Source organism: Camelina sativa, chromosome 5, assembly GCF_000633955.1.
Source record: "Camelina sativa cultivar DH55 chromosome 5, Cs, whole genome shotgun sequence".
NCBI lineage: Eukaryota > Viridiplantae > Streptophyta > Magnoliopsida > Brassicales > Brassicaceae > Camelina > Camelina sativa.
This window is the reverse complement of record NC_025689.1, coordinates 33318954-33334969: the sequence shown is the minus strand read 5'-3', so window position 1 is coordinate 33334969 and position 16016 is coordinate 33318954. Positions and strand designations below refer to the sequence as shown.

General features: G+C 39.6%; 6 protein-coding genes across 6 annotated transcripts; 2 read left to right on the top strand and 4 right to left on the bottom strand.

The window, feature by feature from the left end:
• On the bottom strand, nucleotides 40–1765 carry LOC104788373 (methyltransferase-like protein 13). The gene is made up of 8 exons (XM_010514123.2): nucleotides 1503–1765; nucleotides 1289–1402; nucleotides 1123–1191; nucleotides 1004–1023; nucleotides 860–912; nucleotides 694–724; nucleotides 522–603; nucleotides 40–437 (listed from the first exon to the last, which is right to left on the bottom strand). The coding sequence occupies exons 1-8, from the start codon at nucleotides 1684–1686 to the stop codon at nucleotides 235–237; spliced, it is 756 nt and encodes a 251-aa protein (XP_010512425.1). The 5' UTR covers nucleotides 1687–1765; the 3' UTR covers nucleotides 40–234.
• LOC104788371 (fasciclin-like arabinogalactan protein 10) lies at nucleotides 3728–5343 on the top strand. The gene has a single exon (XM_010514122.2). The coding sequence runs from the start codon at nucleotides 3810–3812 to the stop codon at nucleotides 5076–5078; it is 1269 nt and encodes a 422-aa protein (XP_010512424.1). The 5' UTR covers nucleotides 3728–3809; the 3' UTR covers nucleotides 5079–5343.
• On the top strand, nucleotides 6999–7823 carry LOC104788370 (protein LITTLE ZIPPER 2-like). Its single transcript, XM_010514121.2, has 2 exons — nucleotides 6999–7335; nucleotides 7447–7823. Exons 1-2 carry the CDS (start codon nucleotides 7211–7213, stop codon nucleotides 7652–7654), a joined length of 333 nt encoding a protein of 110 aa, XP_010512423.1. The 5' UTR covers nucleotides 6999–7210; the 3' UTR covers nucleotides 7655–7823.
• Nucleotides 7842–9860, bottom strand: LOC104788368 (4-hydroxy-tetrahydrodipicolinate synthase 1, chloroplastic). The gene is made up of 3 exons (XM_010514118.2): nucleotides 9497–9860; nucleotides 9105–9188; nucleotides 7842–9003 (listed from the first exon to the last, which is right to left on the bottom strand). Exons 1-3 carry the CDS (start codon nucleotides 9580–9582, stop codon nucleotides 8076–8078), a joined length of 1098 nt encoding a protein of 365 aa, XP_010512420.1. The 5' UTR covers nucleotides 9583–9860; the 3' UTR covers nucleotides 7842–8075.
• On the bottom strand, nucleotides 10920–11745 carry LOC104788369 (AT-hook motif nuclear-localized protein 18-like). Its single transcript, XM_019245148.1, has one exon. The coding sequence runs from the start codon at nucleotides 11712–11714 to the stop codon at nucleotides 10920–10922; it is 795 nt and encodes a 264-aa protein (XP_019100693.1). The 5' UTR covers nucleotides 11715–11745.
• LOC104788367 (AT-hook motif nuclear-localized protein 18-like) lies at nucleotides 15191–16016 on the bottom strand. Its single transcript, XM_019245444.1, has one exon. The coding sequence runs from the start codon at nucleotides 15983–15985 to the stop codon at nucleotides 15191–15193; it is 795 nt and encodes a 264-aa protein (XP_019100989.1). The 5' UTR covers nucleotides 15986–16016.

Below are 16016 nucleotides of genomic sequence, written 5' to 3'. Positions count from 1 at the left end.
GTTTTGGAACATAGAATATCCATTAGACTTTGAAGAGGATAAAAGAAAAAAGATGTTTATTCGTATAATAGAGATTATGAGTTGCTCGAGAAATTCCAGCTCGGACCTATCAATTGGGATAGATCACAAGACACATACAAAATACAACAATAGATCGACAATGGGGAACAAGAAGACAAACACACATGCACAATTTTGCATTAGTTATAGCCTCCATGCCACCCACAGACATCACTACAAAACATCGGACATTAATGGGTATGAGGGTAGTTGAGCTTCTTCTTCGTCCACCTTCTTGCATATGTAAATAAAATGGGAATCAGGATCCTCCAGGACATAATCATGAGGCAACATTCCCTCGCTTGTCAGAGGTATAGCTTCCATACACGATTTTTCTGACGAGATGCAACTTCCCGACCTTTGAAATCCTGGTCTTGCTGCAAGAAAACCTCAAAGGAATGAAGCAAAGAACACAAACTTCATAAGAAAATTTTACAGGCAAGAAATTAGTGGAAGCTTACGTATAATGTATAAGGAGATCTTCCAGCTGTAAGCAGGACGAGTCAAATGAGGCATTCTCACTCTGGGATCACCGTAGGTTATCTACCAAAACAAACACAAAATATCTTACATATCCTTCTAGTACCAGTGACAATGACTGAACAGTTTCAGACATAAGTGAAAGTATATTACCAAAAAGTAGGTCCCTCCAGGTTTAATCAGCCTGCAAAATGGAAGAGAAGAGTTTTGTTGGAATATATTATATATATATATATATATCAAAATAGAATCCAAAAATGGCATAAAAATCTATATGAGATGATCCAGGAGGAGCAGTCATGATATTACTATTAGTGACCTGCTAACTTCACCCAACATTCTGGTAGCACTTAGAGGAGCATCATTGCCACACTGGAAAGGAATCCACCGTACCACACAAAAGAAGAAAACTTAAAAACGCATGTAGACATGAATAAAAGAAACAAAGGATCAGATTCCGTACCATCAACGAATCAAGGGTTCCTACACAAATCCAGCAACCACTTCAAATAAGCTTTCCCACCATAAAAAAAAAAACCAAACAAACAAAAAGAACAGAGTAATTGGCTGGCTACAACATACCTTTATCAATGACAGTATCAAAGAAATCATCCTCAAAGTAGCTCATATCTCTAACATCCATTTGCATATCTGTTGGGTAAACAAAACAGAGCATATGACCTCTAAAAAGATTCTTACTTTACATATTTAAAGTATTAAGGTGATTAAAAAAAAAAAGAAGGGTTACACTTGAGTTGAGGAACAGAGGAATATTTGGTTCGCATCATCTCAATAGCCACTGAAGAGATATCAACATTCATAATGTCCTCGTACCCGTCCTTGACCATATCCTCTGACATCACTGCACCAAAAGAGAAGAGAAACAATTGGATGATGCTTCTTTCGAAAGTCAAATTCAATCAGTGGTAAGAGTAAGTGGAAAGAAGAGAGATTTTATTTACGGGAGTTGCCACAGCCAACCATGAGGACACGTGAACAAGTAGGGACGAAGCTGCGGACAAAAGGACGGAGAGAAGAGTAACGTTGGTACCAGTCGAAGTCAAGCGCGTCTTGCACGTAACGAGCGTCCCAGTAATGAGCGTCGCCATAGTTGTAAGTGTTGCAGCTCGACACATCCCTCTCCATCTCTCTCTCTCTCTATCCCTCTCTCTCTAAAAGATCCGATCTGAGATTCTGCGGCGGAGCTTTTGTCATCGGTCGTTTTGTCTTTGACCGGCTTACGAAGTTTGGGCTTATTACAGGCCCAATACAAAATCATGTGAAGCTGAAGAGTGACACGTGTGAGCACGTGTTATTAGCATTGTTAATGGGCTTAAATCATGAGATAAAGCCTCATCTCCGCCCGTTATTAATGGTTAACTGATTCGGGAAGGTTTTAGTTGATTGTCGTTTTGTCATAAAAGAAATAATTTACATATTAGTGCTTTGTCGGGAAATTAGAACCTTCTTTCCATTTCTAAAAGATGTTACCAACTATTATTGACCAAGTATTAAAAAGTGATACCGACACTTAACGGATGTATTCAATCTAATATTTCAAGTGATTTGATTTTTCATAAGATTTTAAATGATTTTGATGATTTTTTTCTAAAATTCTTTTAAAACCCATCTCAAACTATGAGATTTGGATTTATGTATTTTTAAGTAAACAAATTCTCTCAAATCCTCAAGAATCTCTAAAAATCATTAAGAGGGATATATTCAACTTAACATTTTAAGTGATTTATGTAAAAGTTACAAATTATATGTTATTCAATCATAGATTTTAAAAAGTCTCATGAAACCTACTGTTATTGAATTGATGATTTAAAAATCTACTTTAAAATCCATTATTATTCAAAACAGTTTGTGGATTTAGATTTTAATAAGTTTTGGGGATTCTGGAGAATTTGAGAAAATTTGTTTAGTTAAAATCTATGATTGAATAACGTATAATTTGTAACTTTTACATAAATCACTTAAAATGTTAAGTTGAATATATCCCTCTTAATAATTTTTAGGGATTCTGGAGGATTTAAGAGGATTTGTTTACTTAAAAATACAGAAATCCAAATCTCATGGTTTTAGGTGGGATTTGAAAGAATTTTACCATAAATCTTATCAACTTCCCTAAAATCTATCAAAATTCCACCCCGTTAATGATTTTTTCTTTTTTAGAGATTCTGGAGGATTTGAGAGGATTTGTTTACTTAAACATACATAAATCCAAATCTCATGGTTTTAGGTGGGATTTGAAATAATTTTACCATAAATCATATCAACATCCCTAAAATCTATCAAAATTCCACCCCCTTAATGATTTTTAGAGATTCTGGAGGATTTGAGAGGATTTGTTTACTTAAAAATACAGAAATCCAAATATCATGGTTTTAGGTGGGATTTGAAAGAATTTTACCATAAATCTTATCAACTTCCCTAAAATCTATCAAAATTCCAAAATTTCTAAATCTCATAAAATCCTCTAAAATCATTGTTTCAATACACCCCCTAAAATCCAAATCCACAAACTGTTTTGAATAACAGTGGATTGTAAAGTAAAATTTTAAATCATCAGTTCAATAACAGTAGATTTTAAAGTAAATTTTTAAATTATTAGTTCAATAATAGTAAATTTTAATAGACTTTTTAAAAGCCATGATTGAATAACAAAGGATTTGCAAAATTTACCAAAATCACTTAAAATGTCAAGTTGAATACACTCCCATACTAATAGAACACTAACCATATACAATGTATATATAACACTAACCATATACAATGTATATATAGATCACAAATATCTGAATCCTTTTGATCTCAATGCCTTTTCAAATCTAATGGGTAATGACAATGAGCAACAAGAATAAACTCAAATCAATCTGCTGTAGCCTCTAGTGTGGATTAAAATATATAAATCATACATTAGTGCTGTAGTTTACTGGTTGACCATGTTTAACTTTAGTCTTATAGTAATTAAATCACATAACCAAAATCATAGGGAATGACGTCAAAAAATAGTGTAAAATTATAACGGTTGCTTTTGGAAAAGAAGACCAAAGCCCTTTTCGTAATTTCAGGCTCTTTTAGCAAAAAGCAAGCACGTGTTCTCAAATTAACCATAGTTAAAACCTTTCAAATATGTATAACCATGGTTAACATATTAGTTAACCTCTTCTTTAATAAACCCTTTCTTCTTTCATCTCTCTCATTGTCTTCTCACTTCCTCTCTAGTCTCTACTCCACAGTTCAACTCAACCGTCCAACTTCCAATGGCGGCATCACGAGCTTTGCCTCTCCTCGCACTCGCTCTATCTCTCCTCGCCGTCGCTTCCACCGTCTCCGGCCATAACATCACTCAAATCCTCTCCGATACACCGGACTATTCATCATTCAACAGCTACCTTTCCCAAACGAAACTCGACGACGAAATCAACAGCCGCACTACCATCACCGTCCTCGTCCTCAACAATGCCGCGATGTCTTCCCTCGCCGGAAAACACCCACTCTCCGTCGTCAAAAACGCTCTCAGCCTCCTCGTCCTCCTCGACTACTACGATCCTTTGAAACTCCACCAGCTCTCTAAAGGCACAACTCTCACCACCACGCTTTACCAAACCACCGGACACGCTCCCGGAAACCTAGGGTTCGTCAACGTCACCGATCTCAAAGGAGGCAAAGTAGGATTCGGCTCCGCCGCTCCTGGTTCCAAGCTCGACTCATCCTACACCAAGTCCGTTAAACAAATCCCTTACAACATCTCCGTCCTCGAAATCAACGCTCCGATCATCGCTCCCGGAATCTTAACCGCACCTTCTCCTTCTTCCGGCGGACTCAGCAACATCACCGGACTTCTCGAGAAAGCCGGTTGTAAAACCTTCGCGGGTTTGCTCGTTTCGAGTGGTGTACTCAAAACATACGTATCCACCGTTGAAAAAGACTTGACTGTTTTTGCACCGTCCGATGAAGCTTTTAAAGCGAAAGGTGTACCAGATCTGACGAAGCTCACGCAAGCTGAGGTGGTCTCGCTCCTAGAGTATCACGCCCTCGCTGAGTACAAACCTAAAGGTTCATTAAAGACTAACAAAGACGCTATCTCCACGTTAGCCACTAACGGCGCCGGTAAATACGATTTAACGACGTCAACTTCCGGCGACGAGGTTATCCTTCACACCGGCGTTGGTCCGTCGAGACTCGCCGACACGGTCGTCGATGAGACACCTGTCGTGATATTCACGGTGGATAATGTGCTTCTCCCCACTGAGCTTTTCGGAAAATCTCCATCTCCGGCGCCGGCACCGGAACCGGTGAGTGCACCGACACCGTCTCCGGCTAAGTCACCGTCTCCAGTGGAAGCACCTTCTCCGACCGCAGCTTCTCCGCCGGCACCTCCGGTGGATGAATCTTCGCCGGAAGAAGCTCCGTCAGACTCGCCGACAAGTTCAGAGGAGAGTAATGCGAAAAACGCGGCGTTTCACGTGAAGGCTCCTGCTGCGTTGTTGTTCACCGCATTGGTTGCCGCCACATCTCTCTTGTTATAAAAACCCTTTACAAGTTCGCGTAATTACGGAGAGTGCCACTCTCTTCTTTTTTAGTTTTCGACGTGTTCTCTTATTTATTTTTTTGTGATTCTGTTTGTTAAGACTGGGATTAGAGTACTAGTTGTAAGGGTTTAAGTTTAATATTTTTTAGTATTTAATTTAGACTTTGGATGATTGTTTTGTCTTTTGTTTTGGTGTTTTAGTTTGTAGTACTGTTGAAACCTGAGATCTTCTAATTAACTAGTTTTGGTGTTTTGTTTTTTTTTTGTCTTCTTGGCCTTTATAATTTGTTCTAATTAACGCTTAAACAACGTCGTAACTTTTTTTGCGTGGATTCTCGTGTTACAATTGCACAATGCAGTGGTTCGTCGGAACTTGAACTTTCTCCCACGTGTGAGAGAAAGCGAATAGCCTCCTCGGGTCCACGTTCCTTCATAATTTTCGTGAAAAAAAACAAATAATTGAAACAAAATTTAACACTGTACATTGAACTCTTATTAAATTTCTCAAAAATTATCTTGACCTTTTACCAAAAAAAAAAAAAATTTCTCAAAAATTAGTGTTAGTATTTCATAAATAAATATTATAAATCTGATCAGACACGCGAAAGTTGCTATAAGGTAGCCCAATTATTTTATTTTTCTCAAAAGCCCAATGGGCTATGAGTCCATCAATCCCACATCACCGACACAGCCTGTCGTTTTAATTTGATAAGACGACGACACTCATTTTAGAAGCTTACGGCTTCAAAAAAGTCCCCGCCTTTTCTCTTTGGTCCGAGAGAATTAGAGAACACACTAGTGTCGACGTTGGTGAATGGTGATACTGATACATAAGAAGACGAAAGATGATTATGTTGCATAATGAACCTATTCATGCTGAATTTTTATCTAAACGTCTAGCTGCTTCCAAAAGATTGTATCGTGTCCTTCTGATAACATCTTTAATTACTGTTTTTGGGGTTTGACTATGTAAGCAAAATTATTAAAATTTTGAATCGTTACTTATCATACGCGCTATGCATGAGAGTGCTACGCTAGCTAGGGATTCACATATGGTACCATCTTGCAGTAAAGAAGGGGCGTGGTGGTTTTTATATGGACTGGACCACTCCAGAAATTTCCCAGTCTATGGTAAATCTTTTGCCATTTATGATCCTTTTTCTGTGCTTTTTTATTTTAGTATTCTCTGGCTTCAAGTTTCTCATCTCCATCTCTTTGTTTGTGGTAGAGAATATGCCCTACTCTAAGGAATGGGCTATAAATAGTAACAAATATAGGTATGGAATCATAACTACTTTGATCATTTTGAAGCATGATGATAATAATTCTGGATGTTGACTAGCTCCTACAGTTTGCAATTTAGTCTTTAGTAGTATTTAGTTTCTTCACCTTCGCTTATTATTTTCTTTCTTTGTTTGTCTTTCTACACTTGGTTGCATCTCAATAAAATATCAACACAAGAAATGAGTAAGAGTTTTTCTAGTGGTCCTAGTCCTTCGATCAATTATATTTTTTCACTATTCATATCACATGCTTAGATTTTACATAGGAACAAAATATATAAGTCTCTTCGGGACTAAGGTTAAGGAAACCAGGTTTGAACACGAGATGCCAAACCGCGAATCCAAGACTTCGACCTTTGAAATGGGTTTGGTAGTAAGTTAATGGAATTTTCTTTGAGCCTTTTTTCTAAACCAAAGGTGCTATGGAGGTATATAACTTTGTATGATCAAATAGTAGCAAATATAACTTTCTATAGCAAATTACAATTAAAGTATGATTTCTTATTTGTTATGCTCGATTTGGTATATGTACCTCTCAACTATACCTACTTAGTTCCTCTATTAGTACAGTAAGTATTCAATCAATAACAAGAAACTGAGACTCCGAGAGAGAGAGAGAAGATTCTGTTTTGGTCTTCTTCTTCATCATCTTCGTCCTGAACTCATGCATACCTGGCCCCTCTATAATCATGAGTTTCCTTTTGCCATCATTACCTTCAAAAGCCTTATCTTTTTTCATCTCTCTCTCTGTTTCTCAAAAGACGCAACAGTTTTGTAGATCATGATCTATATAATGCTTACTCTTCCATTGTGCTTACTCAGTTCTTGTGCGGAATAAAACCACAAGATGTGTCTTAAATCCTCAGAGCCACCATTCCCGGACACTCAAACATTAACGATGAGATCAGCTTCGTACCACAACAGACGTAAATCTAAGAAAGAAATCCATATTCGTGTCCTTAATCTCACCAGGTTCAGTTTCATCTTCCGTATTTATCAAGCTTCTTCACACACATTTGACTCTGTTTTAGCGTTCTGAATTTTTAACACCTCTACTCTGTTTTTTCTTTTCTTTGGAGGCAGAAGGAGAAGATTACTGAGAGAGGCAAATAAGGAGATTGAGATGAGAAACTTGAAGCTTATCGTAGAGAATCAAAGCATCATACAGAAGAATGAGGCTTTAAAAAAGAAAGCTCTTCTTCTCCACCAAGAAAACAACGCTCTGTTCGCTCTGCTTCATCATCCTACACTTTCCCCTGTTTCCACCTCCTTCCTCTTACGATCTTCGTAAATCATGCTTCTTTGATTACGTTTCTTCTCGTCTTCTTCCAGACGATTCCCACCTTTAGTGGGAACAATAAAAAGATCAAACTAATGATAAGTTTTGGTATAAATTAACGTGTATCCATGATCATTTTATATGCGTTTAATTTTAATCACATGACGATCGATGTTACCGATCCGTGATAGCAATCTTGAGGACCAAACTCACACAACTTTATTATGCCATCAATATAACGGATCCAAACACGCAAAGACAAAACACAATCATCCAAAGATGAGAGAGAGAGAGAGAGAGATAGTGTAAGCAAAACCCATGAGAATCATTACAACCAGTAGAACAACTCTGTGATCCATGTGTGAGTGTCTCATCAGCCAAATAACCAACAACGAGAAGTATAAACAGAGCCAAATTTTTCAAGGAAAACGGTCTAATATCGACCGATTAAGATGAAGTCATCATCATTAAGCACCTGAACATCTCTCTCTCCTACAAAATGCTCCCTCCCGATTTCCTTGACCAGTTTTACAAACTCAATCCTTTTGGACAGAGGCAATGGCACATAAGGTAATCGAAAAACTGGCCTGGCAACACCTAACTGAGCCAAAGCAGTGTTAACACCAATCGGATTCGGTTCTTGGAATACCCAATCCACTAAAGGCAGAAGCTTTGCGTTCAACCCTGAGTTTCTACCTTCAAACATTAACTTCCTCATCAAACCCGGAACTAGATTGCTTGTAACCGATATAACTCCAGTCGCCCCGTGATCCCATCTAGAGTCATGACACTGGTCATCATTACCACTCCACACAACAATTCCATTCTCAGTATACTCTTCAACTCGGTTATTACCAACACATTCCTTAACTCCAGCCATATTGGGGTTCCGAGAGAGTTTAAATATAACCTGTGGAGGTATATCTTGACACGTTCGACCTGGCACATTGTAAATAATCGTCGGTCCCATATGAAGAACGGTTTGAAAATGTGCAGTCATGCCTTCAATGGATGTTTTCCCATAGTAAGGGTTTATGTGCAGTGCTGCGTGCATTCCCACAGCGAATCCTTGCTCAGTAGCATGTATAGCTTCCCTAGTCGAGTTGCTTCCGGTGTTTCCAATGACTTTGATCCTTCCGCCAAAACAGTTTACAGTATGGCCTATAAGCATTATGTGTTCATCCCAGCTCATCAATTGGCCTTCACCGGTTGTACCACCAACAATCACACCTTCAGCACCGCTCTCAATCTGCGTGTTGACTAAGTCATCGTAAGCTTCAAGGTCGAATCTTCCATCAGGTAGATACGGTGTCTTGATGGCTGTAATCACTCTAAGGGACCTTATGTCGTCTGTGTTTGTCCTGCAACAAAAAAAAAAACAAGAGAAAGCTGTAGCATGAAACAGAATCAAAGAGTAAAACATAACAAGGAAAAGAAGAAACTAAAAAGAACTCAAATCAACCTGTTTTTATCCTCGAGACTACGCATTGGGAGATGGAAGTTAGGTACGACAGCTGCTTTTGGAGAGACCCATTTGGCATTCCTTCTGTGATATAAGCCAATAAACAACGGAAAAATTCACAAAATTTAGGCAAGACAGAGTGCAAGTAATGTATAACTCGGCCACTAAGAGATCATAAGACTAAATATGTCTCAGAGACACAAATTACATTAATCCAGCCTATCCTTCCGCTTTGACACTTTCAAAACCAGATCATTATTTGATACAAAGATTTCAATGACACTAGAGAGCTATCGAAACAAATCCAATTCCCAAGAAACTACAATCCCAATAAGATTTGGCAAAGAGAAACTCTTAATGGTGATAAAAGAGAGAGAGAGAGAGAGAGCAACCTCTTGTAGCCATCGAGTTGATGCAAACGAGGGAAATGGAGGGCAGAGTCAATGGAGATCAAGCCGTAACTTTTCAAAGCTGCCATCTTTCAAACCCTAGATTCAATGGAAACCCTAGTAGAATCAAAATCGAACAACGAGACCAGAGAGATGGCGAGATCAGTTGGAGGCGGTGATGAAATAATAGTGGGCACACTCCCGAATCCCGATAATCGATGTTGCAGCGAGGCCAATATCGGTTGTGCTCCGGAAGTGGTGACTGCGAATGGTGACGTCAGATTCCGGCAGAAGTAATAGGTTTGTAAGGAAAAGGAGTGAAAAAGAAAGCGGCGGGAGAGAAGAACTTAGTAGTAGTAGTAGCCGCCGGGTAGAGAGAAGATGATGAACAACGAAGGAGGCCGCTTTAGGGCTTCCCTTGTTTAATTGGGCTTTAGTAGGGTTGAGAGATTCGGCCCATAAGCCTCCAGAGATTTCCGCGCGTCTCATGCGCGTGAGATAAAATAAAATCTTCTTAACGTTAAAACAAAAAGATTTTATAACGTTCATATAGTTGTGATGTCATTCATTCATTGCACAATTCTATTTCATCAGCTAATTTCAGAATTTTGTTGTTCTGTATAATCATCTTTCCAGTCGAAATTTTCGTGAATATAAAATCCTATAAGCACACAAAATAAGATTTGACTCTTCTGTAAAGTAACCATTAATTATGTCTGTATGCACACAAATGTAAATGTTTGTGCACAAGTATCAAAAGAAAAAGAAAAACGTCATGAGAAAATTGTCTGCCAATGCAATCACCTTGTTCCTAGTTTTGCCATTGTCATGATACCAGCCGTGGAATGCTCCTTCATTTTTTTTTTAAAGTGAAACACAGACAAAATTTGAAAACAAAACTATCAAAAGAAAAAGAAAAAAGAAGATAATAACTGGTACCAAATCTAGTGTCGCCAAGTTAAGTACGTTAGCTAGCTTTCATGTGGATGTAAAGTTTTGACGTGAGCATGTATCAGCTTTGCGGGAAAAGGTTAAGCATAGATCAAAAGTAATATTCAGCAAAACAAATTTGCCACTAGTACTTGGTTGACTGAGTAAACCAGTAACTTCATACAATTCTAATTCCGTACCAACTTCCTAATCTTGATCAAGCACAAGCAGCTGTAACTAATTTATCCAAAAGACAACACATGAAAAATAACATTCGAAAGCAACTAGGTCATTATAAGATCTAGTCAACGCACGCAAAAGCCGAACACTAACCCTTTATAAGATCCATCCGAGAACCAGACCATTGCGACTCGGATGCACAACACACATTCTTGATCCGATTCAAAACGCTACGGCACAACCTATTAAAATCTCTTTAGGAATTTAAGAAGTCAAAAAGAAGAAGAAGACGAAAGTTTGTAATACATTAATTATCTTACAAACAGGGTCGTTGAGTTCCCCAATAAGCTTCACCTGGCAACGAAACAGAGTTGATTAAATTCGACGGCGACCCTATTAATTGCTTCTGCGTTTGCGTTCCAACCGCCCTATCCGCGTTTCCATCTATTTCTCTTTGAGGTTCCATCTCCTCCTCCTCTAATGGCAGCCTCTCGTAAGCTGCGTTTCCAAATGAAGCTGCCATAATCACTACCGGACCTGAAGTCATAAGCGGTCCCACCACATTGCCTCCGACCACTTGGCCTTGACCACCGGCTAAGTAAACCGTTAGACCAGACGCAGCCGGTGGAGCAGCTGGTGGAGGAAGAAACGAGCCCGAGAGAGAAATAATCTCCAACCGTCCGTGTAAACTTACGACGCCTCCACCAGGCTGTCTAACGTTGACGTTTGTAACGGCGCCGTTTCCGGTTAAGACGGAAACGCCCCGCTGACGGCGTCTAGCGAAGACGGCTAAGCTTTCCATCACATCACAGCCGTTGGTTATCTCCATGACGTGGCATCGAAGGGAGTTTGCGGCGTCTCGCGTGACTATGATCGGTGCTTTGGGTTTGTTCTTGGAACCAGCGGGTCTTCCACGTGGCCTTCTTTTCTTGGTATTCTCTTCTCCCGAGGGAGTCGTGGCTTGGTCTCTGGCGGAGGAGTTAGAGTGGTCGTTCTTGGGGTCAACTTGGTCTTCTTCTCGGTTGCGTTTAAGTCCAGCGTTTTGATGGTGATAGAGATGAAGATCTCTTGACAGTAGATGCGGTGGGTGAGAACGTGAGACTTCATCCATTATATTAGTTGGTCAATGTACAGAAAAAATAAGGCTTTCAGATAAGTTAGATTGGTGATTCGTGAAGAGGAAAAAAATGAATTAAAGATAAGAGTTATTTATGTTTACATATAGTTAGGGCTTGGGGAGAAGAGATCAACGAAAAAGTGTAAGTGAAGTAGTGTGATACATGAAGGATAGAGCCTCAGAGAGGGTTTAGGTTGTGGCTTAAGGTTATGTTTTTGTCAATGACACAAGAGCGTGCCCAAATGGTGCGGTATATGGTTCCACTAGTTTTGGTCTTTTGAAGTGTGATGTTAAAGGGAAAACAAAGAGTTGGATTAAAAAAAACTGAAAATATGAAGGAATATATAACAAAGAAATAAAAATACAAGAAGAAGCGTTATTGGAACGAATTAACCTTAAGGCGTTAACCATGATGGGGAAATTTTATGAAACAGTGAAAAGCGAGCATATGTGCGGGACATGAAAAACGGGAATGGGGGACCCGAACGACACTAATGAAGCCAGATTACAAAACATAACGAGTCAGACCGTGTCTTGTGGGTATATAAACGATAAACTACTCAGTAATCGTATAATCTACCATCCTTTTACCGCTGTTCTTAATTTATAGTACTACTGCTACTAAGTTACATTAGTCCCTTTAGGCTATTTGATTAGTACAATATAATGTTTTTTTTCTTTTTCTTTATGGGCTGGTATATTGATTTTAGACTTTTAGGCATTGTCATTGTAAATCATGTCAGTAATCAGACCTCTAAATATGTGCATGTAGAATTGTAATGTCAATCCCTAGCTAAGTAATCTAAGAATTAATACCAAAAACTTATGGAAGACAAAAATAAAAAGATGGGGTTGGAGACCGCAAATGCTAGGGGTCAGTCCACACGTNCTTCAAACATTAACTTCCTCATCAAACCCGGAACTAGATTGCTTGTAACCGATATAACTCCAGTCGCCCCGTGATCCCATCTAGAGTCATGACACTGGTCATCATTACCACTCCACACAACAATTCCATTCTCAGTATACTCTTCAACTCGGTTATTACCAACACATTCCTTAACTCCAGCCATATTGGGGTTCCGAGAGAGTTTAAATATAACCTGTGGAGGTATATCTTGACACGTTCGACCTGGCACATTGTAAATAATCGTCGGTCCCATATGAAGAACGGTTTGAAAATGTGCAGTCATGCCTTCAATGGATGTTTTCCCATAGTAAGGGTTTATGTGCAGTGCTGCGTGCATTCCCACAGCGAATCCTTGCTCAGTAGCATGTATAGCTTCCCTAGTCGAGTTGCTTCCGGTGTTTCCAATGACTTTGATCCTTCCGCCAAAACAGTTTACAGTATGGCCTATAAGCATTATGTGTTCATCCCAGCTCATCAATTGGCCTTCACCGGTTGTACCACCAACAATCACACCTTCAGCACCGCTCTCAATCTGCGTGTTGACTAAGTCATCGTAAGCTTCAAGGTCGAATCTTCCATCAGGTAGATACGGTGTCTTGATGGCTGTAATCACTCTAAGGGACCTTATGTCGTCTGTGTTTGTCCTGCAACAAAAAAAAAAACAAGAGAAAGCTGTAGCATGAAACAGAATCAAAGAGTAAAACATAACAAGGAAAAGAAGAAACTAAAAAGAACTCAAATCAACCTGTTTTTATCCTCGAGACTACGCATTGGGAGATGGAAGTTAGGTACGACAGCTGCTTTTGGAGAGACCCATTTGGCATTCCTTCTGTGATATAAGCCAATAAACAACGGAAAAATTCACAAAATTTAGGCAAGACAGAGTGCAAGTAATGTATAACTCGGCCACTAAGAGATCATAAGACTAAATATGTCTCAGAGACACAAATTACATTAATCCAGCCTATCCTTCCGCTTTGACACTTTCAAAACCAGATCATTATTTGATACAAAGATTTCAATGACACTAGAGAGCTATCGAAACAAATCCAATTCCCAAGAAACTACAATCCCAATAAGATTTGGCAAAGAGAAACTCTTAATGGTGATAAAAGAGAGAGAGAGAGAGAGAGCAACCTCTTGTAGCCATCGAGTTGATGCAAACGAGGGAAATGGAGGGCAGAGTCAATGGAGATCAAGCCGTAACTTTTCAAAGCTGCCATCTTTCAAACCCTAGATTCAATGGAAACCCTAGTAGAATCAAAATCGAACAACGAGACCAGAGAGATGGCGAGATCAGTTGGAGGCGGTGATGAAATAATAGTGGGCACACTCCCGAATCCCGATAATCGATGTTGCAGCGAGGCCAATATCGGTTGTGCTCCGGAAGTGGTGACTGCGAATGGTGACGTCAGATTCCGGCAGAAGTAATAGGTTTGTAAGGAAAAGGAGTGAAAAAGAAAGCGGCGGGAGAGAAGAACTTAGTAGTAGTAGTAGCCGCCGGGTAGAGAGAAGATGATGAACAACGAAGGAGGCCGCTTTAGGGCTTCCCTTGTTTAATTGGGCTTTAGTAGGGTTGAGAGATTCGGCCCATAAGCCTCCAGAGATTTCCGCGCGTCTCATGCGCGTGAGATAAAATAAAATCTTCTTAACGTTAAAACAAAAAGATTTTATAACGTTCATATAGTTGTGATGTCATTCATTCATTGCACAATTCTATTTCATCAGCTAATTTCAGAATTTTGTTGTTCTGTATAATCATCTTTCCAGTCGAAATTTTCGTGAATATAAAATCCTATAAGCACACAAAATAAGATTTGACTCTTCTGTAAAGTAACCATTAATTATGTCTGTATGCACACAAATGTAAATGTTTGTGCACAAGTATCAAAAGAAAAAGAAAAACGTCATGAGAAAATTGTCTGCCAATGCAATCACCTTGTTCCTAGTTTTGCCATTGTCATGATACCAGCCGTGGAATGCTCCTTCATTTTTTTTTTAAAGTGAAACACAGACAAAATTTGAAAACAAAACTATCAAAAGAAAAAGAAAAAAGAAGATAATAACTGGTACCAAATCTAGTGTCGCCAAGTTAAGTACGTTAGCTAGCTTTCATGTGGATGTAAAGTTTTGACGTGAGCATGTATCAGCTTTGCGGGAAAAGGTTAAGCATAGATCAAAAGTAATATTCAGCAAAACAAATTTGCCACTAGTACTTGGTTGACTGAGTAAACCAGTAACTTCATACAATTCTAATTCCGTACCAACTTCCTAATCTTGATCAAGCACAAGCAGCTGTAACTAATTTATCCAAAAGACAACACATGAAAAATAACATTCGAAAGCAACTAGGTCATTATAAGATCTAGTCAACGCACGCAAAAGCCGAACACTAACCCTTTATAAGATCCATCCGAGAACCAGACCATTGCGACTCGGATGCACAACACACATTCTTGATCCGATTCAAAACGCTACGGCACAACCTATTAAAATCTCTTTAGGAATTTAAGAAGTCAAAAAGAAGAAGAAGACGAAAGTTTGTAATACATTAATTATCTTACAAACAGGGTCGTTGAGTTCCCCAATAAGCTTCACCTGGCAACGAAACAGAGTTGATTAAATTCGACGGCGACCCTATTAATTGCTTCTGCGTTTGCGTTCCAACCGCCCTATCCGCGTTTCCATCTATTTCTCTTTGAGGTTCCATCTCCTCCTCCTCTAATGGCAGCCTCTCGTAAGCTGCGTTTCCAAATGAAGCTGCCATAATCACTACCGGACCTGAAGTCATAAGCGGTCCCACCACATTGCCTCCGACCACTTGGCCTTGACCACCGGCTAAGTAAACCGTTAGACCAGACGCAGCCGGTGGAGCAGCTGGTGGAGGAAGAAACGAGCCCGAGAGAGAAATAATCTCCAACCGTCCGTGTAAACTTACGACGCCTCCACCAGGCTGTCTAACGTTGACGTTTGTAACGGCGCCGTTTCCGGTTAAGACGGAAACGCCCCGCTGACGGCGTCTAGCGAAGACGGCTAAGCTTTCCATCACATCACAGCCGTTGGTTATCTCCATGACGTGGCATCGAAGGGAGTTTGCGGCGTCTCGCGTGACTATGATCGGTGCTTTGGGTTTGTTCTTGGAACCAGCGGGTCTTCCACGTGGCCTTCTTATCTTGGTATTCTCTTCTCCCGAGGGAGTCGTGGCTTGGTCTCTGGCGGAGGAGTTAGAGTGGTCGTTCTTGGGGTCAACTTGGTCTTCTTCTCGGTTGCGTTTAAGTCCAGCGTTTTGATGGTGATAGAGATGAAGATCTCTTGACAGTAGATGCGGTGGGTGAGAACGTGAGACTTCATCCATTATATTAGTTGGTCAATGTACAGAAAAAATA